A 24,847-nucleotide genomic window follows, 5' to 3' on the forward strand; every position below is an offset into this window, starting at 1 on the left:
TTATGCAAGCATCAACTGCCTCCTGGCCATCTGATGAGGATCTGGCACCTGCCTTCGTTTTTCCTCTTTCCTAAGCGCTTCAGCTGCCAAAACAGTGTCTGTGTGAACACCGGCCAGGCAAAACCACAAGTCTTTGCACCATGGGCAAAGCAAGCACCCTTTCCTTTTTAAATATTTTAATTGTTGCATTACAATCTATACATAATAAGGGGATTCTCACCTTTTCTTAAGGGGAATAGGTCAAGAGATATAGAGAAGTTTCCCTGGGGTCTGAATGGTGAGTTCATGATTGTAGATGTTTCCAATTTAGGCAAACCAGGTCTGGATCTTGATTGCACAAGGGGCCAAAGTGTGGGATCATGGGCAAGAGAGAGTGAGACAGATTCAAAGATACAGGGACCCAGGGCTAAGGGGTGTGCTGGCAGGCACTGCGCTGGGCACTCTGTCCAGCACATTAACTTCATAATGGTCCTGTCCTCCTCCAGGATACAGATAACTTAAGCGCTGAGAGATTAAATCTTACCAGGTCTAAGGCAGAGAGCTGCCTTGCCCCTTCTGTTTGGATGCAGTAAGAAGGTGACCTCTAGGAGGAACACACCTTCACCAGACAGGTAATTTGCCAGCACTTTGAACTTGGACTTGTCAGCCTCCAGAATCGTGAGAAGTACATGTTTATAAGGCACCTAGCCGGTGGCATTTTGTTACAGTAGCTTGAATGGGGCACAGAAAACATCTAGGCTTCAGCTTTCCAAACCCCCACGACCCTGCACTACCCCCCACACCCATCAGCACCTGTCGACCACTATTTTTACTTAGAAGTGACAGTTTGATATGGAAACTTTATGTCATTGTCATTAAATGAAAAATTCCTACCACTTGTCATGAATCAAAGACAATCCTACCAAAACAAACGAACCAACCCACCCCCCTTCAAAAAAAAAAAAAAAAACCTGCAAGGACACAAATATACTAAATTCTATTCAGATGGTGGTGCTTACTTTAGTCTGGCTCCCCCGTGCGATAAAGGCAAATAAGAAAGGGATGTTAAGGACCCCAGTGGGCACCACCTGCGACTTTCTCCCAGACTTGAATGAAAAGGAACAGAAAAGGGAGCCCTGTTTGCGGGTAACACCCACTGTCCTCTGGAGTTTGGGAAAACTCGGGAGATGGGCACACCCCGGCTCCGCCCCGGGGAGGAGGGAGGGCGGGCGTCCTGCCCGCCCATTGGGCCTGCCGCCGGCTCATTTGCATGGTTCGAGGGGGCGGGACCGGAGGGTGACGTCACTCAGGGAATGCCTGGGGGCTGCACCCGCTCAAAGCTAGGAGCGCCAGCTGGTGCCGAGTGGAGCTGCCCCGGCCTCCGCCCGACCGGCACCCGCATCCTGCCCCGTACTCTGCTCCGCTGCCGCCATGTACGACCCCGAGCGCGGCTGGAGTCTGTCCTTCGGGGGCTGCGGCTTCCTGGGCTTCTACTACGTCGGGGCGACCCGCTGCCTGAGCGAGCGCGCCCCGCATATCCTCCGCGACGCGCGCATGTTCTTCGGCTGCTCAGCCGGGGCGCTGCACGGCGTGGTCTTCCTGTCCGGGATCCCGCTGGGTGCGTCCGGGGCCCCGCCGGCACTCCGCGCTGGGAGGGAGCGGCTGCTAGGCTCGGGTTCCACGGAGGAGCCCGGATTGGTCAGTGGATTCTGCAGGTGCATCTTGTAGGTCCCCTACCCAGACCGATTGCCTCCTTCTTAGTGTCCTTTAGAGTGTCGCAGTGTCTCTGGAGGTCCAGGGAGCTGTCACTGGACCCGGGAAGGGGGCGCACCCGAAAGAGGCTTTTCTGACCTGGGAACCCCGAGCGGTCCGGGACAGAGCGGAGGTTTCCAGAGTCGGGGACGTTTGCACGTCCCCACCTGAAACCCTGTCTGGCACCGGGGCTTGAAGGGAGCTCCCCGCCCCCGGGCTGAGAGCGGGACATCCCGGAGCGGCAGGGAAGAGAGAGAAGGGTCTTGGTCTCTGAGGTCTGAGTTGCTGAGAGGCTGGTTGGTCCTGGATGTGACTAGTATCCAGGCTTGGACTCATGTCCCAAGGTGGGCGTGGATCGGAGGGACTGAAGACACCAGGACCTGCGCACTTTGGGTCTCTGGCCGGCTCTCAGGGGCAACCTCTGGGTGACTCCGAGGCAGACCAGCTGGTTTGGAGTCATAATCACCACGGGGGAGGAGCGTGGACTAGGAAAGTTGTTAACTCTCCCCTCCTCTTCATCGTTTGGGACCCTTCCTGGGAGTTGGAATGGATTCCTGGACATCCCCCATCCCATCCTCATTTCCAACCCTCCCACCCCAGCTCACTGTCCCTGGCAATGAAATCCCAGACATTTGAATTTTGGCCTGCTGAAACATTTATCCACGTGGTTGTGGGAAGGTTTCTCCCCAGCCCAAACTGCTGGGGTGAAACCTGAGCCAGTGGGCAGGGTGTGGGGCAAGTGGCAGCATGGAACTGATGACACCCAAGCATGCCAGGACAATAATGCCCCTGGACAGTTTATCTGGGTTCTTCAACAGTTTGCTCTAGGGAGTGTCTTTGGCTCAGTGGGGAAGCTGGTGCTGGTAAACAAAGCTTTGCCATTGGGTAGGATTAGTGAGCAGACCCTGTGCTGATTGGGATTTGGGGATTAGACAGAGGCTGCCCTGGCGGTCTGCCTGCTGGCTGTCTCCCCTGTGAGGAAGAGGGGAGCAAAGGGCAGACAGTTTGGCCTCTAGGAGGATTAGACTGGCCACATGATCATCTGCACACCCTGGGCTTTAGCAATGACAAAGCCAGTTCTTGTATTCTGGGGTGGTCTCTGGGCCCCTGCTTGGACAGATGTTTAATTGGGACAGTTTGTTTGTTTGTTCACTGGCACGGGGGATTAAACCCAGGGATACTCTACCACTGAGCCATATCCCTGGCCCTTTTTTGTTTTTTTCTTTGGGGACAGGGTCTCCCTAAATTTTCTAGGCTGACTGGCCTCCAACTGGTGATTCTCTTGCTGTGAACTCCTGCATAGCTGGAATTACGTGGGTGCGCTACCACACCAGGCTTGGGACGAGGTTTAAATGCACTGATCCAGGGTGGCTGAATGGCACTAACTCCTTTACAGAGGGGGTTCCTAACTGGGCCGAGGACAGTGCAGCCTGGGGCTGTGCCTCGCAGGACACAGGGAAGCTCAGAGGCCATCAAGTCTCGCAAAGTGGATCTCAGGTTTTGGCAGGAGCTACTCCCTGGCACCTCAGGTTGCAGCTCTAATCTCCTGTCCTACAGAAGCCAGCTGCTAAGGAACATTTCCCAGGGCCTGCAACTCAGGCACAGGTCCTGGGGCATCTGAGTGGAGGCTGGGTTTGGCGGCAGAGATGGACAGACTGCCAGCAGCGGGCAAGTTCACCCCATGGCCAGGTTCAGAGCGTGTGACTGGGGGAGGGGTGAGTTGTGAGCTGAGTTGAAATCAGGGTTGGATCAGGACAGCCTGCCTGTCCTTGGGCAGCCCTGAATTTATGCCTGGCCTGGTCTGAGGCTGGAAGAGATGGTCCACATGCAGAACAGAGGGGGCCGGACCAGGCGGAGTGTGAACGTGCTCTGCATCCGCACACCGTCTGGCATTAGAAACTCAAGGTTGAGACTAATTATTAGCCGTCCCTTCTGGGTGGAACAGCTTACCGATCATATTTTACCTAATCTCTGTCTCTAAAAGGTGGCTGGATCTTCTCCTACATGAGGAAGGTGGTCTGAGATTTGGGCAGATGGTAAAGTGCCTGCTGAGGTCACTCTGCTAGCAAGAGCTGGAAGCGGGATTCCGACTCTGGCCTGAGGCTGCATTCCTTCTCTAATGTGGAGCCCCCCCATGCTGAGCCTGGGATGCTGCTGTGCTCTGGCCTGGGGTTTTGGGGGGGTTGCAGCAGGGAGCTCTCAACCACATGGGCTGCTGCAAACAGGAGGCTTTTCCTGTGGTGAGGCAGCACCGTCCAGGAGAAATGCACCATAAACCCCACGCGTCATTTCCTGTTTCCTGGTGGCCACGATGACAAAAATCAAAGACTCAGTGAAATTAATTTCATTGAGTCCACGCTACTCAAAATATTATCATTCTAACATCTGGTCAACATAGATCATTATTAATGAGGTATTTCCTACTAAGCCTTTGAAATCCTTTTATATTTTATATGTCTCCATTTGGACTGGCCACATTTAAGGGCTCAGTGGCCACAGGGGCTCCTGTATGAGATGGTGCAGGTCTCAGCAAAGGTCTGCAGCTTCTTTATGTCTGGTTTCTGGTCTTGCCAAACAGAACCCATCTCCCGGAGGGTGATCTTTTTCTGTGCATTTGTCTCCGGTCCCCAGATCGGACCCTGCAGATCCTCATGGACCTCGTCCGGAAGGCCAGGAGTCGGAACCTTGGAGTTCTGCACCCATCCTTCAACATGGGCAAGTGCCTCCGAGATGATCTGCAGGAGCACCTCCCGGACAATGTCCACCAGCTCATCTCGGGCAGGATCAGCATCTCGCTCACCAGGGTGTCGGATGGGAAGAACGTGCTGGTGTCTGACTTCCAGTCCAAGGATGAAGTGGTGGATGTGAGCGCTTAGCTTAGCTGGGTGTCTTCACCTTAGAAAGCAACGCCGAGGGCTGTCGTGGGCCCTGCACAGAGTGACATCAATTCCGTGCACACCAGGCGATGTGGTCTGTAGTGTCTGTTAGCCTCGCATGGCCACTCTGCCCAGGGACCTCTGTCCCTCAGCTCTGCTGGCTCTGTGTGTTTTATAAAGAGGGTGGCTTCTCGAGCAAAGCAGGTGGCCTCTGTTCTCAGGGTCTAGCACAGAGACGATAATTGGCGATATTGAAATGCGGCTGATGTCCTCCAAAGAATTCCTTGAGTGAATGACTGTGTCGTACGTAACACGGGGCCGTGCTAGGGGCACAGCCTGGCGTGTACAACCAGCAACCTGGCAGGCAGCTTCCTGACCTTGCTTCTGGAAGCTTTTTCTAAACAGCCAGCACCCGTCAATTCCTACATGTATCCACCTGCCCCCTCCCTCACCCCATGAACCAGAGTAGCATTCATCTCCGGCTTCAGCTGGAGACCAGGGTCTCCTGGGAGCTTGTTGGAACTACAGAGTCTCAGTCCCCACCTGTGACCTGCTGTGGAACTACCTGGGGGCACAGAACCTGAGGCTCCACCAGCTCCCTGGGGATTCTCATGTGCTCAGCACTTGAGAAGCATGTGGCAGCCACTGAGTCCACCCCTCTGTCCCAGCAGTGATGACCCAGGACTGCCGTCCTGGAGACCAAGCACGTGCGGGTGAAGTGGGTGGTGTGGTTCAGGAGCTTCTGCTGTCAGTAGGCCCCAGTGCAGGTGCTGGCTAGTTCATCGCCTGTGTATTAAAGCACCTACTATGTGCAGAGAACATGCCACCGCGCTGGCGTGAAGCCTGGAGGCCGGGCTCACGGCCCCTCGTCTGTCTCCGCAGGCCCTGCTGTGTTCCTGCTTCATCCCCTTCTACTGCGGCTTGATCCCTCCTGCCTTCAGAGGTGTGGTAAGTGCGCGTGGGCAGCAGAGAGGCTGTGGTCTGGCAGCCTGTGCTTACGCTGCTCCCACCTACAAGGTGCAAGGTCCAGGCGCCCCAGGACCATGTCCAAGTGCAGATCCCCATGCCGCTCAGTCCTTAGCTGCACCCGCTTCCAGGCAGCTGGGTGGCCCAACTCCCTTATGTGTAATTAAAGCCCTTGCTGGGTGTAAGGCTCACTGCTGGTCTACCTAATCTGAACGTGAGCAGCGCAGGTGGATTCCCACTGACCTCGTTAAGGTGCAAGAGGCTTAAGAATCTGTTACTCATGTAAGATGGAGCTTCGTTCTCCAACGAAAATAGAACAGTCATATATTTTATAGCAGCAACAACAAAAATCTGCGTGTCTGGTCTGATACCAATCTTTGCTTTGTCTTGTTTGCTGCTTTGTGCTGCACAGGACAAAGTTGGGGTTGTGCTGTGCTACCTTTTAGGGTCCTTTTTTTAACTCGTGAGGACAGTAGCAGAATAGCAAGATCCCACAGGCTGCACCAGCAGGGTGAGCTGGAGATGATGGGAAATCAACCCTGCCGAGGAGGGCAGCGAGGGCAGGGCCGGGCCTGTCGCTCCAAGGCACCTCTGTTTGGAAGGGCCGCTGGGAAGTCCTCCCTCTGTGGGCTCTGCTGGCTGTGCTGCGGTGGTTGTGATGGGATCATTCCAGACTGTTCCAGACGGTGCAGACTGTTCAAATTGTCGGAAAACCTCCCTTCCCAGCTTAGCTATGGGCAATAAGGGTTATGTCATACTCTGTCCCCAGTGCACAGAGCATCTCCCGTTTATGTGATCCCTTTATGCATGTTCTATGGAAACACCTATGGGAACCCCCTTGGCCTTGGGACCTGGCCAACACATGGGCTGGACTCCAGTCTTCATCTGCCTCATTGCCAGGTACCATTGTGCAGTACACAACCTGCACAACAGTATACAGCAACCCTGAGAGCCAGCATAGAGCCTGGCCTTTCTATAAAGACCACAGAGGTGCCCAGTAAGCACTGTAGAAATAGGGCTTTCAAAGCCTGTCTTTCCGCTCTACCAACCTGCTGTGGCTTCCAGAATTCTCTGCTCACAGTTCTGAAAACATTAAATGGTAGCCAGAAGCTGCAGACCATTTCAATCCATTTTCCTCCTTCCTTCAAAGCGTTATGTGGATGGTGGAGCGAGTGACAACATACCCCTCGCGGATGCCAAGACCACCATCACGGTGTCCCCCTTCTATGGAGAGTGTGACATCTGCCCTAAAATCAAGTCCACGAACTTCCTTCACGTGAACGTCACCAACCTCAGCTTCCGCCTCTGCCTGGAGAACTTCTACCTTCTGTCCAGAGCTCTCTTCCCGCCGGACACCAAGGTGGGTGGCGCTCCGGGCTGCCGCCCTCCCTGTGCAGGAGGCACCATGTTCTCTCAAGCAAACGAGAACCGCTCGAGGACAAGCTCCTCGTCCCAGGAGCTTGGCAATGACCGTGGCATCCCTGGGGTCCCACGAACAGACCCGAGATGCTCTAAGTAGCGTGGGGGGTGGCTCAGGCATTAGGACTTTTTCTTCTTTCTGCAGTGCTGGGGTGGAACCCGGGGCCCTGCACATGCTGGGCAGTGGTCCACCACCGAGCTCCACGCGGCCCAGGAGTTTTTACCAACCTGAGTCTGACTGACAGCCGCCGGCAAGGGTCCCTGGGTGGGGGGTGCCCTCTCCTGGTGGCTGTCTTAGAACTCCTTGCCACGTTCACACAGTGAGGAAGCGGGTAGGGTGTGGGCACCAACGATGGTGTCCCCAGAGAGGAGGGGCCTCAGTGCCGCCCGCCCTCTGCAGGGAGGGGCTGTGTGGCCTGGTGGACTTCCATTTCCTGCTGTCCCAGGGATGCTAGGACAGGCCCTGGTATCTGTTGGTGGAGGCTCGTCCCATAACCAATGGAGCTCAGAGAGACAGCACCTGCCAGTGAAGTGGCCTCTGGCACACGCCACGCGCCGCAGCCTGGAGGGCTCTGGGGCCGGGGGCCTTGAGACCCCGCTCAAGTGAGTGCTCAGGGCCACGCTCACTGCTGCTGGCTTCCTTGCAGGCGCTGAGCGAGATATGCCTTCGCGGGTATTTGGATGCCTGCAGGTTCTTGGAAGAGAGCGGTATGTCTGGGCCGGGTCAGGTGTGTGCCGTGCACGGCTTTCTGGGGGCAGTCTGGGCAAGGTGCTTGGCGCCCGCCTGTCTCACTCAACCCTTCCTCGCCCTGAGACAGGCGGGTGGTGCCCATTACACAGATGGGGACACCGAGGCTCCGAGAGGAGTGTGCCATGAGCACAGCCCCCCTGGGGTGGAGCTGGGTCGTACCTGGAGCACCTGACTCAGGGGTCCCCTCCATGAGCCAGGAGCTCCCGACTCCAGGGCGCTGCCCCTCCACAGGGTCCGGAAGGTTCTGACTCCAGGGCGCCACCCCACCCCAGCGACCAGGAGCTCCCGACTCCAGGACGCTGCCCTCCAGTCCTGGCTCTGAAGGTGCCTCATTCTTTCTGCTTGGCTGCTCATGGCCCCTTGCTGATCAGGGGCTGAGGTTACACAGGGTTTCTGGGACAGGCTGCAGATGAAGCAAGCAGAACTGGTCCTTAGCCAGGTGTGGGTCACGTCCACTGGACTAGTTGGCTCTCTGGCTCTCCTTCACAGGCAAGTGCCCCACCCTAAGTTGTCCCAGCTGCCTGGGCAGGGGGTGGAGCTGCAGACATACAGTCCCCAACTGCGAAACCTTGGTGGTTCCGTTAGGTGGATCGCCTGGTGGCGCTGTGGCCATCTCGGCCTGTGGGAGTGCACCAAAGGATGTTCACGCGGTGACAGATGGCCTGATGTCGGCTGCCCAGAACGTGTCCTGGTTGTTAAGCTACTTGTGGCCACATTAGGGTGGAACTGGTGTTAGGTGGTTCAGAACCATTTGTCTTCAATACTAAGAGTTGGGTAAGGTTTGAGCCTCGGGGTTATTCTTCAGCTGAGGCCGAGGAGACAATATAAGGACAGAGGTGTATTTATCTGCTCAGAAAGCCAGTGCTGGGCGACATGCTAGGGACACTGCAGTCAGCAGAGGTGGCCTGCCGGGCTCGGGGAGAGGTGAGCAGATAGCCGTGTGCTGCGGGGAGGGAGACCTGGCCCCAGGGTCACACAGGAGGGACCTGCAGGACCAGGGCAAGGTGGGCTGCCAAAGGATGTGCCCCTCACTGAGACTGGGGACCCGTGGCTGGGAGTCTCAGAGATGATGCCGTGGAGGCCTGGAGCCTGAGAGGCCAGGCTGCCGGGGGCAGGGCGAGGGAGAAGGACCTGGACGTGACCGAGAGATCAAGGGTGGAGTCCTGGCTCGGCTCCACCTCGGGGCAGGGGAGATGGGGCTCTGCTGATGGCCGGGCCCTCGGAAGGGCCGGGTTTGGCTGGAAGGCTGGAGCGGTCCGGGATGGATTCCTTGGCCTAGACCTCAGGGTGGGGTGCCTGCGTGATGGAGGCATCCTTGTGCACGCTCCTTGGCAAGGTGGGCTGGGCCTCTGACCTGAGCCTGCGAGCTGTGTCCTGCCCAGCCCAGCACCAGAGTCCTCTATGGGCAGAGGCACTTGCTGGGGTCGGTGACCGAGTCCGGACAGGGCTGCCTTGCCTACCGCTCCTCTGAAGACCGCGTGATGGCAGCGCACCGTCCCTCCTGCCAGCCTGGCTCTGCCATGCATTAGCTGTGTGACTTTGGGCAAATCTCTTGCCTCCTCTGCTCTTGATTCCTGTAGGCAGGGCTGCCCTGGTGCCCGACGGCGCGGTTCACCGTGGGCTCGGGATTACAGATGAATCCCGATCCTTGTCATGGGACCCTGGGAATCTGGGTGTCAGGAGGGGGCTGGTGAGCCCCTGTGGCAGGAGCCGGTCACTGTCCACTCGGAAGCCCGTGCGTGCCAGCCTCGGGCACCCAGCCGACCCCGGCCTGCGGGCCCTGCCGGCCTGCTGCCATTCCGTGCTGTGTCCCTGCCGCGCCTTCCTCTCAGCGTCTTCCTCTTCCTGCCAGGCATCTGTAACCCGCCCCAGCCCAGCCTGAGCCTGTCCTCAGAAGAGGGGCAGCCCGAGGCCAGCGCGCCCTGCTGGGAGGAGCGGAGGCTGGAGTTGCCCCCAACTCCGGGGCCGGTGGACGGGGAGGAGCTGCTGGAGCGCCTGCACCTCAGCATCCTGCCCTGGGACGACCACGTCCTGGACACCGTGTCGCCCAGGCTGGCCACAGGTGCGGGTCCCGCCAGGGGCGGCAGGAACGCGAATGTGAGAGAGCAAGTGGTCCTTGTCTCCACGGGGCCGTGGGTCAGCGCGATGGGGCCAGGCTGGCGGGCGACACCAGCTCCCACCTCTGTGCAGAGCCTCCCTTCCTCCCATGGGTCACGACCAGCAGGAAGACAGACCCCGGCAGAGCCCAGGCTCCCTTCCCGACTGTCCCCGACCCAGCCCCAGCTGTGCTGCTGTCCCACCTGAGCTGGTGGCCCTTGCCAGACTCCCCGACACCAGGGCATCGGCTGGTGCCCTGAGCCCAGCCTCCCAGCCTCCGAACTGAGAGGTAAAGGTTGTTTTGGGAGCCGCCGGCTTACGGTATTTTGTGAGGGCAGCCTGAACAGGTAGGTCGGAGGGCGGGGCCTACAGGCCAGCTTCTGAGTCGGGCGTTTGGGGACATCCAGAGACTGAGCAGGTGCAGTTCCTGGGCTCCAAGGCACTGATGCCCTAGAAGCCGGGAGAGGCAGCTGCCCTGGCTGCAGGGGTCCCCAGACCTTCCTGTCAATCCACTCGGTTGGTTACCCGCCCCAAGAAGCCTGCCCGCCAGCTCAAGGGCCACTCTCCCTGGACGTTCCGGCCCGGCTGTGGCTGCCCTCGCCCGTCCTGGTGCTCCTGGCCTCCAGGCCGAGTGCACCGTGGACTCGAGGTCCGCCTGGGTGAAGTGGCCGCCTCTTCACTCCCTGAAGACGCATCTCTGTGCTCTTTCTCAGCACTGACGGAAGCCATGAAAGACAGGAGCGGCTACCTGAGCAAGTTCTGCAGCCTCTTGCCCGTGAGGGTGATGTCCTATGTCATGCTGCCCTGCACGCTGCCCGTGGAGTCCGCCATCGCCCTCGTGCAGAGGTGAGCCTCCTGCCTGCCTCCTGTCTCCCTCGAGGGGCTGGGGTGAAGGCTGAATGAGGGGACAGAGGAAGGCCCCTGACCCACCTGGCTCCTGGTGCCGTAGGGGACGGCTCACAGTCCGCGTGCAGTGTCCCGAGAGATGTCTTGGTGTCCCTGGGGCCCCAGCTGCAAGTCAGTGCAAACTCAGAAACCCCAGGGGACTCCTGCAGCTGGCCGGGGCCTCTAGTAGCATCTGGTTCAGCAACTCGTGACCCTCACGGGGACACTGAGGCCTGGCGATGTTGGGTATAACTGAGCTGGCTGGTAGAAGCTGGCTGGTAGAAGCTGGCTGGGCATAATGTCCTGTCTGTCCCTTGCACCTATTTATTTATTTAGTGCTGCTCAAAAGAATCAAGCCTGACACATGCTAGGCAAGTGCCCTATCGCCAAGCTGTACCCCTGCCCCCCTCTTCCCTTTAAATCACGTGAAGATGGTGGAAAGCAGGGCTCACATCTCCTCTCTGAGTCAGTTTGTAAGCTGATCGAGAGCAGCAGTTAGGATAGCGGAGGAGCTGTTCCTGGAGCTTACTGTCGGGCGCCCTCGGCAACAGGATCGAGTCAGCAGCAGCTTGGCTCTGTGATCACACTAGGTTCAAATCCTGGCTGTCATTCCTACACAGCTGTGGGACCCTGGACAACTGAATTTACTGCTCTGTGCTACAGCTTCCCATCTAGAAAACAGGGAAGTCAGAGATCACCTAGAGCAGAGGATGGTCAGAAGACTCAAGGAGGGCCTCTGTGTGAGACGCTGATCACAAAATAGCATCCCAAACTACTACAAGAGTAAATCCGAAACTCTGAGCATCAGTGAGTTTTAGATTCAGCTGGGCTCGGTGGTGCTCACCTATAATCGCAGCTCCTGGAAGGCTAAGGCAGGAGGATCTCAAGTTGCCTGGGCAACTTAGGGAGGCCCTGCCTCAAAATAAGAATAAGAAGGGCTGGGGATGTAGCTCAGTGGTAGTGTGCCCCTGGGTTCAATCCCCAGTACTGCAAAAAAAAAAAAAAAAAAAATTCATATTTTGTATTTTCAGATTGGGTTTGTTCAACCTGTAATAATGAGAGAAAAAATTAACAGGGCTGTGGATGTAGCTCAGTGGTGGAGCACTTCCTTAGCGTGCGAGAAGCCCTGCAGAAAAGTAAAAGTAGACAAAAGACATCCTAGTCCTTTCTATTTAATATTTTATTTTGAGACGGGGTTTTGCTATGTTGCCTAGGTTGGCCTTGAACTTAGGACCCTCCTGCCTCAGCCTCCTGAGTTGCTAGTGTTACAGTGTGTTTCCTGACTCAGCACATGGTCTGAAATGTCACGAGGCCATGTCTGGTGTCTGTCTTTCGTCTGGACACTCACTATCTCACTCTCAACGTCACCTGTCTGCCCTACAGCTCTGGGAAGTGGTCCATGGCTACTTCTGCAATTCTTTCTCTTCTATTTTCTTTTTTCCCTCTTTCCAGGGTTCTTTTTTTTTTTTTCTTTATTTTTTTTTATTATTGTACACAAATGGGATACATGTCGTTTCTCTATTTGTACATGGTGTAAAGGCATACCATTTGTGTAATCATAAATTTACATAGGGTAATGTTTGATTCATGCTGTTATTTTTTTCCCTTCCCCCCCACCTCTCCCACCCCTCTTTTCCCTCTATACAGTCCTTCCTTCCTCCATTCTTGCCCCCCTCCCTAAACCTAACTCTAACCCTAACACTAACTTTTCCCACCCCCCATTATGTGTCCTCATCCACTTATTAGCGATATCATTCTTCCTTTGGTTTTTGAGATTGTCTTATCTCACTTAGCATGATATTCTCCAGTTTCATCCATTTGCCTGCAAATGCCATAATTTTATCATTCTTTATGGCAGAGTAATATGCCATTGTATATATACCACAGTTTCTTTATCCATTCATCAATTGAAGGACATCTAGGTTGGTTCCACAATCTGGCTATTGTGAACTGAGCAGCTATGAACATTGATGTGGCTGTATCTCTGTAATATGCTGATTTTAAATCCTTTGGGTATAGGCCAAGGAGTGGGATAGCTGGGTCAAATGGTGGTTCCATTCCAAGTTTTCTAAGGAGTCTCCATACTGCTTTCCAGAGTGGCTGCACTAATTTGCAGCGCCACCAGCAATGTATGAGTGTACCTTTCTCCCCACATCCTCGCCAACACCTGTTGTTGCTTGTATTCTTGATAATCGCCATTCTAATTGGGGTGAGATGGAATCTTAGGGTGGTTTTGATTTGCATTTCCCTTATTACTAGAGATGTTGAACATTTTTCCATATGTTTGTTGATTGCTTGTACATCTTCTTCTGTGAAGTGTCTATTCATTTCCTTAGCCCATTTGTCGATTGGATTACTTGCATTCTTGGTGTAGAGTTTTTTGAGTTCTTTATAGATTCTGGAGATTAGTGCTCTATCTGAAGTACGATTGGCAAAGATTTTCTCCCACTCTGTAGGCTCTTTCTTCGCATTGCTGATAGTTTCCTTTTCTGAGAGAAATCTTTTTAGTTTGAATCTATCCCAGTTATTAATTCTTGCTTTTATTTCTTGTGCTATGGGAGTCCTGTTGAGGAAGTCTGGTCCTAAGCCGACATGTTGAAGCTCTGGACCTACTTTTTCTTCTATAAGATGCAAGGTCTCTGGTCTGATTCCGAGATCCTTAATCCATTTTGAGTTTAGTTTTGTGCATGGTGAGAGATATGGGTTTAGTTTCATTCTGTTGCATATGGATTTCCAATTCTCCCAGCACCATTTGTTGAAGAGGCTATCTTTTCTCCATTGCATATTTTTGGCCCCTTTGTCTAGTATGAGAAAATTGTATTTATTTGGGTTTGTGTCCATGTCCTCTATTCTGTACCATTGAGCCACCTTTCTATTTTGGTACCAATACCATGCCGTTTTTGTTACTATTGCTTTGTAGTAGAGTTGAAGATCTGGTATTGCGATACCCGCTGCTTCACTCTTTCTGCCAAGGATTGTTTTAGCTATTCTGGGTTTTTTATTCTTCCAGATGAATTTCATAATTTCTTGCTCTATTTCTGTAAGGTACATCATTGGGATTTTAATTGGAATTGCATTGAATCTGTATAGCACTTTTGGTAGTATGGCCATTTTGACAATATTAATTCTTCCTATCCAAGAACATGGGAGATCTTTCCATCTTCTGAGGTTTTCTTTAATTTCTTTCTTTAGTGTTCTGTAGTTCTCATTGTAGAGATCTTTCACCTCTTTTGTGAGATTGATTCCCAAGTATTTTATTTTTTTCGAAGCTATTGTGAATGGGGTAGTTTTCCTAATTTCTCTTTCTGAAGATTCATCGCTTATGTATAGAAATGCCTTAGATTTATGTGCATTGATCTTATATCCCGCTACCTTACTGAATTCACTTATGAGATCTAAAAGTTTTCTGGTGGAATTTCCTGGTTCCTCTAAGTATACAATCATATCATCAGCAAATAGGGATAGTTTGAGTTCTTCTTTTCCTATGCGTATCCCTTTAATTTATTTGGTCTGTCTAATTGCTCTGGCTAGAGTTTCAAGGACGATATTGAATAGAAGTGGTGAAAGAGGGCATCCCTGCCTTGTTCCAGTTTTTAGAGGGAATGCTTTCAGTTTTTCACCATTTAGAATAATATTAGCCATGGGCTTAGTGTAGATGGCCTTTACAATGTTAAGGAATGTTCCCACTATCCCTATTTTTTCTAGTGTTTTGAGCATGAAGGGATGCTGTATTTTATCAAATGCTTTTTCTGCATCTATCGAAATAATCATGTGATTCTTGACTTTAAGTCTATTGATATGGTGAATTACCTTTATTGATTTCCTGATGTTGAACCAACCTTGCATCCCTGGGATGAAACCCACTTGATCATGGTGCACTATCTTTTTAATATGTTTTTGTATGCGATTTGCTAAAATTTTGTTGAGAATTTTTGCGTCGATGTTCATTAAGGATATTGGTCTGAAATTTTCTTTCCTCGATGTGTCTCTGTCTGGTTTAGGTATCAGGGTAATATTGGCTTCATAGAATGAGTTTGGGGGGGTTCCCTCCTCTTCTATTTTATGGAATACTTTGAGAAGTATTGGAATGAGCTCTTCTTTAAAGGTTTTGTAGAATTCGGCTGAGAACCCATCAGGTCCAGGACTTTTCTTTGTTGGTAGGCTTTTGATGACTTCTTCTAATTCATTACTTGAAATTGGTCTATTTAAATTGTGTATGTCCTCCTCGTTCAGTTTACGCAATTCATATGTCTCTAGAAACCTGTTGATGTCTTCGAAATTTTCTATTTTGTTGGAGTATAGATTTTCAAAATAGCTTCTAATTATGTTTTGTATTTCAGTCGTGTCTGTTGTGATATTTCCTTGTTCATTCCGAATTTTAGTAATTTGGGTTTTCTCTCGTCTTCTCTTTGTTAATGTGGCTAAAGGTTTATCAATTTTGTTTATTTTTTCGAAGAACCAACTATTTATTTTGTCAATTTTTTGTATTGTTTCTTTTGTTTCAATTTCGTTGATTTCAGCTCTGAGTTTGACTATTTCCTGTCTTCTACTACTTTTGGTGTTGGTCTGTTCTTCTTTTTCTAGGGCTTTGAGCTGTAGTGTCAGGTCGTTTATTTTTTGAGTTTTACTTCTTTTATTAAATGCGCTCCATGAAATAAATCTTCCTCTAAGTACTGCTTTCATAGTGTCGCAGAGATTTTGATATGATGTTTCTTTGTTCTCGTTTACCTCTAAGAATTTTTTAATTTCCTTCCTAATATCTTTTGTTATCCATTCATCATATAAAAGCATATTGTTTAATCTCCAGGTGTTGGAGAAGTTTCTGTTTTTTACTCTTTCATTTATTTCTAACTTCAATCCATTATGATCTGATAGAATACAAGGTAGTGTCTCTATCTTCTTGTATTTGCTGACATTAGCTTTGTGGCATAATATATGGTCTATTTTAGAGAAGGATCCATGTGCTGCTGAGAAGAAAGTGTATTCGCTCTTGGTTGGATGGTATATTCTATAAATGTCTGTTAAGTCTAAATTATTGATTGTGTTATTGAGATCTATGGTTTCTTTGTTCAATTTTTGTTTGGAAGATCTGTCCAGTGGTGAGAGAGGCGTGTTAAAATCACCTAGTATTATTGTGTTATGGTCTATTTGGTTTCTAAAATTGAGAAGGATTTGTTTAACATACATGGATGAGCCACTGTTTGGGGCATAGATGTTTATGATTGTTATATCTTGCTGATTTATGCTTCCCTTAAGCAGTATGAAGCAGTATGAAATGTCCTCCCTTATCCCTTCTAACTAACATTGGCTTGAAGTCCACATTATCTGAAATGAGGATGGATACTCCAGCTTTTTTGCTGAGTCCATGTGCATGGTATGTTTTCCCCCATCCTTTCACCTTTAGTCTATGGGTATCTCTTTCTATGAAGTGAGTCTCTTGCAGGCAACATATTGTTGGATCTTTCTTTTTAATCCAATCTGCCAGTCTATGTCTTTTGATTGATGAATTCAGGCCATTAACATTCAGGGTTATTATTGAGATATGATTTGTATTCCCGGTCATTTGGTTCATATTTAAAATTTTATTGATTGATTTATTTATTTTTTGACACATCTTGGTTCCTCCTTTATTTGACAGTTCCTTTAGGATAATTCCGCCCTTTGCTGATTTGCTTCTTTGTTTTTTATTTCTTCCTCATGAAATATTTTGCCGAGAATGTTCTGTAATGTTGGCTTTCTTTTTGTAAATTCTTTTAGCTTTTGTTTATCATGGAAAGATTTTATTTCATCATCAAATTTGAAGGTAAGCTTTGCTGGGTATAAGATTCTTGGTTGGCATCCATTTTCTTTCAGAGCTTGAAAAATGTTGTTCCAGGCCCTTCTAGCTTTTAGGGTCTGGATTGAAAAATCTGCTGATATCCGTATTGGTTTCCCCCTGAATGTAATTTGGTTCTTTTCTCTCACAGCCTTTAAAATTCTGTCCTTATTTTGTATGTTAGGTATTTTCATTATAATGTGCCTTGGTGTGGGTCTATTGTAATTTTGTGTATTTGGAGTCCTATAAGCCTCTTGAACTTGATTTTCCATTTCATTCTTCAGATTTGGGAAATTTTCTGATATTATTTCATTGAATAGATTGTTCATTCCTTTGGTTTGTTTCTCTAAGCCTTCCTCAATCCCAATAATTCTCAAATTTGGCCTTTTCATGATATCCCATAGTTCTTGCAGATTCTGTTCATGATTTCTTACCATCTTCTCTGTTTGTTCAACTTTGTTTTTGAGGTTAAATATTTTGTCTTCAATATCTGAAGTTCTGTCTTCCAGGTGTTCTATCCTATTGGTTATGCTTTCTATGGAGTTGTTAATTTGGTTTATTGTTTCCTTCATTTCAAGGATTTCTGTTTGGTTTTTTTTCAATATCTCTAACTCTTTATCGAAATGATCTTTTGCTTCCTGAATTTGCTCTGTTAACTGTCGATTGGTGCGATCATTCAATGCCTGCATTTGCTCTTTCATCTCCTCATTCAATGCCTGCATTTGCTCTTTCATCTCATCATTTGCTTCCCTGATCATTTTAATTATGTACATTCTGAACTCCCTTTCTGTCATTTCTTCTGCCATGCTGTCATTGGATTCTATTGATGTAACATCTAGATTTGTTTGGGGCATTTTCTTCCCTTGTTTTCTCATATTGTTTAGGAATCAGTGGGTCATTAAGATATTACAGATTTCCTCTATCGACTTATAATGTCCCTGAAGATTGCTAGTATATCCCCTCTTATCCTTCAGTAGCCTGAAGTCTTGGAGGAAGTTGATAATGCGGAGCTCCACGAAGAAGCTGCCTCTCTAGGGTGGTGACCCTCAGGTGGTGTATATTCCCTGCTAGTGGGCAGAGGTGCCTCCACTTGTTGACCAATGGTCATCCAACGGGGAACTAGGCTGCGGGCTGAGGCAAGTCCTGTTTGTGCCTGTGTCTCTGGTTTTACCCTCCTTGTGGGAAAACCTCACCCAGCAGGGAAGACTCACTCAGTGGGAATGTCTCGCTGGTCAGTTCCCCTCCTAGAGGTTCCCCTCAATCTACAACTACCGCCTGGGCTGGGCTGTCTTCCTCTGCAACGTTCCCAGGGCCTCCTGGGAACCTCCTACCTCCTGGGCCTGGGAGCCTCACCCTCCGCAGGCGAGTCTCCTTAGGCTGCCTCTCCCAGAGAATCTGCCTGCAGTCCTGGAAACTTCGCTCCGCCCCTAGGCGTGTCTCTGTGCGGCTCTTCCAGCAAGAAGCCACCTAGCTCCTGGGACCCTACTCTGCACCTAATCGCCTGGCTATGCGGCCCCTCCTCCGAGCCGCCACCTGAAGCCCTGTACAATAGCTCCAATACCCAGAGACCCGCCACAAACCTCCTCCACCAGACAGCGGCCCGGTTTCCGATGCAGTCACTAGGAGTCCAAGCAACTTACTTCGCGTCTCCTCCTCCCGCCAACCTCCCGTAGCCCTAGGCAGTCACTCCAAGCCCATGTGACCCGCCCTGTTCCTCCTCCTCCTCCTTGGGGTAGCCCCCCGGGTGTTCATGGGCGGTGGCTCCGAGACCAAGTGACCCACCGTGCTCCTCCTCCAGGCAGGCCACTGGTGTTCAGGAGCGGTCGCTTTGAGTGCAATCAACTCACCACTCGCCTCCTCTGGCAACCGCCTGTGGCTCTGATGCAGTCACTCCTAGACCAAGCGACCCGCCGCGCTTCTCCTCTTCCTCCCGGCAACCCCCCGGTGTTCAGAAGCGATTACTCTGAGTCTAAACAGCTCACCACGCAGCTCCTCCTCAGGCAGCCGCCCGGAGCCCCAGTGGTTGCTCCGAGTCCAAGCGCTGTGCTGAGCCGCCTCAATCCCAGTTGTCCGTGTTTACCGCTCCAGCGGGGGGAGGGGTGTCTCGCCGAACAACTCCACTTCACAAATTCCCTGCTTTCTGGGGCTACTGCCCCATCCGGGACGCCTCCCCAACGGGAGAGACTCACCTGGCGGCTTTGAGTTGGTCCCAAGTCTCTCACTATCTCCTCTTTTGAATCCTGCGTTCTGGAGCAACGTGAAATGCAGCCGCCCTCTAGGCCGCCATCTTGAAACTCGGAACTCGCTTGGCCCGATCTGCCGGTACTTTCGGTTTCAAAACTGCCTCTTCACTTTGGCTGCGGTTCAGCCTTGAGGGGCCCGATGTTGGGTGCCAGATGTCGGGGTCTTAAGTCCCCTTGCCCTTCTCAACCAGTGGCAAGGGAAGGGGACACTCCCCAACAAGGTCAGATCAGGATAGGTAGGGCCGACCGATCGCCCGCCCCCAGCCCTCCAGGTGGAGGACGATCAGATGCATCAGCCAGGGTTCTTATTAGTAAGTCATTTGACTTCCTGGGTTGGATTCCTGTCTTACTGACTCTGTATCTTTTCCATATTTTTCATCTCTCTTTGTCTTTTTGTCTCTGATCTGAAATTTCCTCAAATTTTATCTTCCAGTCCTACTCTGAAGTTTTTAATTCAACAAACATAATTTAGTCTCTAAGAGCTCACTTCTGTGCTTGTTCTTTTTTCTTAACATTCTGTTCTTATTTTTAAAATACTCTTAAAGCTTTACTTAGTTATATGTTATATCCTTTGTTGATTTTGTGATCACAGTAATCTTTACAATAAAATTTGATCTTTTGAACACAACTCTAGATGAACTGAAGTCTAGTCTATTTGGGAGCCATTCTAACATGGAATAAGGTGGGAGGCAGAGTCTTATTTCAGGTAAGGCGGGGCTCTTGACAAAACAATACATTTCATCTAAAACTTGAATCAAAGGCTAAGAGAGCTTTTAACTATTTTTTGTAGAAAAGGTGGTAAATGCTTCCATGTTTCACAATGTCACCCTTAAACAGATCAGGCTGTCCTTATTACTTTCCAAAAATACATTTAAATTCCAATTTCAGTGTGAAGAGTAACACAAAACTGTATATAACTTATTGACAACAGGTTACTCTATCTAGCTACAAAACATCAAATGACATAAATAAATACCAACCAAATTTGTTATTTCAGTACAAATCTGGACGTTTGCTAGCGATGACTGTAGTTTGTAGAACACCTCTGTTCTTGTTTACGGGGTAGTCGTCTCTTGGGATGTCTGCTGTCCTCTGAATCGTCCCTTCTCCGCTTCTTCTTGGACCAGTTGTTTGTCTTCCTCTTTCTCCTTCACACTCTGTTCTAGCATCGCCTGGTAGTCTCCATTCCAGTGTGGACGCCCATGTCTGCACGACTGGGGTTCAGGTACTGTGGGGGGCTCTGCGGGCTCCCATCCAGGTCTCCTTCCTGTGAGGCAGCGGGCCTGCCCCCAGCAGAGCTCAGGCAGGGACAGACAGGCCGGGGCCTCCCCATCTTCCTCCTCCCTCCTTCCTTCCCATTTCGCGGGTGGAAGGCTCACTTCCGTGTTTGCTTTCTCCTTGGCAAGTTCACCCGGCAGGTCCTCCAGCCCCTCCTCTAAAGTACCCAGAATCCCTGGGTAAACCCCCAGATTCTGTCACTGCCCCCCAGAATCGACCTCCTCTGGCCACTCGGCCTTGCCCTGGTTGTGGTCTGTGTTGGGGGTGTATCCCAGCCTGTGAGGTGGGGTCCTCTTTGTGTCTATGGGGGCTGACCAGCCCCCCCCCCCCATGACACCCTTGCTACTGCTGCCTGTGGAGCCCAGTGGACCCTGGTCAGCCGGGGCTTTTCCTTTTCATCTCCACGGCATCGCTTGAGCTCTCCACAGCCCAAAGTGGCCTCGCTCTGCTTTAGGTTTAGGTAGGCCTGTCTTTGGAACCTGTCAGCCTGGGTCAGAGGTGATGCCACAGCCTGCCGGGACCAAGGGGCCACCGCGGGAGAAACTGCTTAGGTTCGCCCTCTGCCTCCCATGCTGAGCATTTCTGTGGTGCGCATGCGCGCGTTGCCTCGGCTCTGCCTCGCACGCTGAGCATTTCTGTGGTGCGCATGCGCGTGTGCACTCCTGTGTGCATGGTGGTCTTGGCTTCCTTCTCACAGACTGGTGATCTGGCTTCCTGACATCCCAAATGACATCCAGTGGCTGCAGGGGGCCACTTCCCAGGTGTGTGCCTGCATGACTACGCGTCTGCTCCCCACCTCCAGGTGAGTGGCTCGGCTGAGGGTGCGGGGCCCGAGGCCATTCTGGAAACGCCTACTCACGCCAGACTGGTGGCAAGGAGCTTGTCCTGGGCGTGGGGTCCTGTCAGTCATGCGCAGTCCCTGTGCCCCAGGTTGCCCACTCAGCCTTTCCACTGGGTGTCCTTTGGAGCCCCATGTTGACGATGGGGCGAGAGCCTGATGATAAAGCAGGGGAGGGCACCTAGGGGAGGGCACCTGGGCGAGGGGACAGGGAGGAGGTCGGGGCAGTGGGCGGCACCGGGGAGCACTGGGGGCCTCTGCAGGGAGGGGTGCAGCAGGCAGAGAGGGCAGTGGGCCTAGGGTGGGGCAGGGTGGCAGAGCCTCTCCAGGTGCAGGTCCTCTTAATGAGAGTCCCCGTCCCCAGCCAGCCTCTGGGGTGGAGCCGGCAGGCCTTTCCTGGATCCTGCAAGCTCTGATCCAGGGCCAGAGAGGCCTTGCTCCAGGGTTGGGTCTCATCCAGAAAATCACCGGCCTCAGCTCCTCCCCAGTTCAGGGGGCCACTTCCTGGGCCCTCTCTGCTCTCCATGGGGCTGGCATAGTGCTTGGCCGTGGGGGGCACTCAGGACGTGGGGGTCTCTGGGGTCACTGTGGTTGTTGCTGGCAGACGAGGCAGGACTGAAAAGCAGGACCCTTATGGGAGGGTCTGATTGTCCTGGGAAGCTGACTGTGGGCTGTGAGGACAGCCCACGGGCCTGGCTGGCAGCAGGGTTGCCAGAGAGAGGGCTGTGGCCACAGCTGGGCAAGGCCCAGGAGGGCCCGGGTGCAGCAGACGGTGTGACGGACAGGCTGCCCACTGCTCCGGGACACAGGGAGTGTCAGTTTGCAAGACCAAAGGGCAGGGGTGGCGCCAGCACTGACACCAGGCAGCTTGGAGGAGCAGGACGGTGACCTCAGCCGGCACTGCGGGGAGGAAGCTGTGCCGGGCCAGGTCACTGCACTGGGCAGGTGTTGGCGGCAGCCTCAGGCTTCCCGCTGGAGCAGGAAGGGCAGCCAAGTCGGCCTCCCTCCCTCATTTCAGATTCCGAAGGCCAGCGAGCAGCCAGCCTGCACCTCCGCACCCCGCAGGACGCAACTCTGCTGGCTTGTAGATGGCCTGGCCGTCAGCCATGGATGGGCCAGGAGGGGCCTCCTGCTGTGCCCGGCGCTCCGCCCTCACCACCAGCCTCACCTCCGGCCTGGGCAGCGTGGTATGGGGTGCGAGGGTCGCTCCGCCTTCCGTGCCTTCCCAGGGAAGGAGTTTCCAAGACTCCTGAGGGGGCATCTAGGAGGCTCTCCCCAGCGCTGAGCCTTCTCCCCTTCAGGCAGCCGCCCTGAGCTGCTGTTTGGTGACCTGTGCCTGTGACCTCAGGACCTGGCCTCTGCGCAGTGGTAGTTCGTGGGACCAGAGGCAGTGGCTTTGGTCTGACGGAAGCCAGTCAGCTACTTGGGTGCAGGGGCCACCCAGCCCCTGGGGAGACCTACTGTAAGGGTCGAGTGGCTCCATTCATTGAGGGACGGCCCCAGGAAGTCCGTTGCAGGGCCACCGCAGGCTGGCTCATGCCTGCTGGTAGCTGGATGGAGCCCAGGGTGGCCCGAGTTTGGACAGGGGGCTGGGCCTGGGCCATCCTGTGCAATCCTGGAAGCAAGAGAGCAGCGTGATCCCACCAAGCCACACAGGAAGCCATCAGTGCAGCGGGGGCAAGGCAGCCGTCCCCCCAGGGCCCACGGAGCTGCTTTCGTTCCCAGGTTTCCCTGGGACTGGCTGGGTCCTTAGCAGACACCACCCAGCCCAGGAGTGTTTGACGATAACCACCCACTGCCTCATGGAGGGTGCCTACACTGGTTTGTGATCCTTATTCGGAAGGAAATCTGTGTTAGAGCTGATGGGATCATGTGGGACTTACTTCCCTTCTTCTTTTGAAAATTTCTCAACTTCCTTTCAGTTATATCAACTATTTTTCTTAAATTTCAAAGAAAATATGGCTAAATGTCACGACTGGTGCAGTCTGGGGGGTGGCCCGTCGTGCTAGCTGTATTTTTCTGTATGTTTTACATCCTTCAAAGTCTCCCTTTTCTACTTGGCAAAAGGCTTTTTTCAGCCTCCTTACAATGAGCATATGTCGTATCATTTCTTAAAAACGTGCATTAAGGAAGCCAGGAGGGGCAATCAGGCTTGAGAACGGCCTCCACCCGTGCCTTACCTGCTGCCGGTCCTGCCTGGAAGATTCTCACCAGCACAGGAAAACGCCCCTGGGTTCTTCCCTCCGCCAGGCCTGCCCTGCCCCTTAGTGCTGGGGTACCGTGTCCTCTGGAGCCACCATGGTAGCATAATCGACGTCAGGGAGCAAGTCTTGATTTGGTGCGCAGAGGCAAAACTGGGGGCAGAGTATGAGCCCAATTTTGCTTAAAAAAGAAATTCGTGGGGGTGTGTACGTGCCTATCCACAGAAAGTCGACGGCAGGGCAGACGGTGGGTGTTCCTGGCGGTTTCAGGGAGCACTTATTCTGGATGGTGTTTTACGTGTTGGCTTATGTTTTCCAAATTTCCATGGTGAGCTGTGTCTCCTTCAGCATCAGAAAATGATTCCTATTAAACGTGATTTTGAGTGCGCTCCCTGCCCCTGCCTTCCCGCCAGGGCCCCCGTGCTTTCTCCGCTCATGGCCACGTCCCGTCACGACAGCTGTCGCTGCAGGCCCACACGCTGTCCAGGCGGCCCTGCCTGACCGGGTGGCATCTGTGCTGCCGGCTCTTCCCCTCAGCCCTGTGGCCACCTGCAGGCTACTTGCCCTCCGGAGGCCCCAGGCTCTCCTTCCCCTCAGCCCCCGAATGGTGAGCGCGACCTGGTCTGCCCTGAAGGCCTCGCTGGCTCCCGGGACCCCTGTCTCTGGCTCTGGTGGGGTCGAGTCCACCCAAGTCCCCAGGGCCAGGAACCGGGGACTAGGGCAGTGCCACCTTGCCCTGCTCCAGCTGGCCCGCCCTGCCCCGTGTGCACATGGAGTTGGGCTGGGCCCCTTCCAGCGGCCTGCAAGGACAGCTTCCCCTGGGGCGCCACGGCCCTGTGAGCCTGGGACCATCTGACTGCATGCTGCTGCCCAGGCGGACTGGTGCAGTGCTGCCAGTGGCTGAGCCCCTGGTCACCCGTTGCCCACCATGGGCCTCTGCTGAGGACTCTTCCCCTGCAGACCTCAGGTGTCATGTGGGAAGGGGGCAAGGGCGCAGGGCCCTGGGGAGCCCCGCCATGCTGTGTGGTGACCCCAGCGGCAAGAGCCAGCCTGCCCCCAGTTCCCAGGCCAGAGACTTGGGGTTTGATTTCACTGGGAGAAACGCCTGATCACCAAGCTGTGTCTCTGCTGTGGACAGGCCAGCACTTGGCTAACAATTGCCCCGATGCTGGTGTCCTTGCAGCTGCCAGGAATCGGCCAGGACAGCTGGTTATGCTGCACTAACACAAAGCCCCAGAGGTCTCCTTACACCCTGAGCCCACCGACTTGGCTCTTTCAAGTTGTTCTCAGTCCCAGACCCAGCCTGAGCCTACCCACCGTCTGAGGACCGCTGATCCCACGTGGGGTGAGGGCAATGGTCTGGAAGTTCTCACGGAGGTTTTCCTGTTCCTTCTCCCAATCTGTTGACCAGCTGAGTCAAGTGGGTGGGGGCAGGGAAACGCAAGCCCACCCTTGCTCAAGAGAGGAGCACAAGGGGCACTGGAGTGGGGCACAGCTGAAGGCCACAGGAAGCCTCAAAAACAAGAACAACAAAACCCCCGATGGTCTTCTGGCCAGTCAATCAGCAGGCTCAGGAAACACCGGGTGGAGGCAGGCATTGCACCTCGGGGCCTTCAGAGCTTCGGTGTCACTACGTTCTGCATGCAGGACGGTGGCAGCTTGGGGGAAGGCATGTGACTTTGCTCCTCGCGTGCCTTCTGCCATCCTGGCCACAGCCTGATGTCTGGCTCATGACCCCTGTGTACTG

At 52.8% G+C, this 24,847-nt stretch overlaps 1 protein-coding gene across 5 annotated transcripts; it reads left to right on the forward strand.

Annotated features, from left to right (window-relative positions):
* Positions 1 to 1,301: 1,301 nt before the first annotated feature.
* Positions 1,302 to 23,488, forward strand: Pnpla3 (patatin like phospholipase domain containing 3). 5 transcript variants are annotated; one of them, XM_047549670.1, is made up of 9 exons: positions 1,302 to 1,597; positions 4,363 to 4,595; positions 5,490 to 5,555; positions 6,724 to 6,933; positions 7,640 to 7,700; positions 9,596 to 9,805; positions 10,554 to 10,686; positions 20,759 to 20,863; positions 21,918 to 23,488. In XM_047549670.1, the coding sequence occupies exons 1-9, from the start codon at positions 1,411 to 1,413 to the stop codon at positions 21,985 to 21,987; spliced, it is 1,275 nt and encodes a 424-aa protein (XP_047405626.1). In that variant the 5' UTR covers positions 1,302 to 1,410; the 3' UTR covers positions 21,988 to 23,488. The 5 variants fall into 5 exon arrangements, with proteins under 5 accessions (XP_047405626.1, XP_047405628.1, XP_047405627.1 ...); XM_047549675.1 differs by having other exon boundaries at positions 1,596 to 1,694; XM_047549672.1 differs by lacking the exon at positions 20,759 to 20,863.
* The last annotated feature ends 1,359 nt before the right edge of the window (positions 23,489 to 24,847 follow it).

This window comes from Sciurus carolinensis, chromosome 4 (assembly GCF_902686445.1).
Source record: "Sciurus carolinensis chromosome 4, mSciCar1.2, whole genome shotgun sequence".
Lineage (NCBI taxonomy): Eukaryota > Metazoa > Chordata > Mammalia > Rodentia > Sciuridae > Sciurus > Sciurus carolinensis.

Excerpts from the sequence above, each read along its gene's own strand:
- Pnpla3 (XM_047549670.1), top strand. The coding sequence starts at position 1,411 with ATGTACGACCCCGAGCGCGGCTGGAGTCTGTCCTTCGGGGGCTGCGGC. Across the intron at positions 4,596-5,489 it reads CCAAGGATGAAGTGGTGGAT|GCCCTGCTGTGTTCCTGCTT; the intron begins GTGAGCGCTTAG and ends CTGTCTCCGCAG. Across the intron at positions 5,556-6,723 it reads CTCCTGCCTTCAGAGGTGTG|CGTTATGTGGATGGTGGAGC; the intron begins GTAAGTGCGCGT and ends CTTCCTTCAAAG.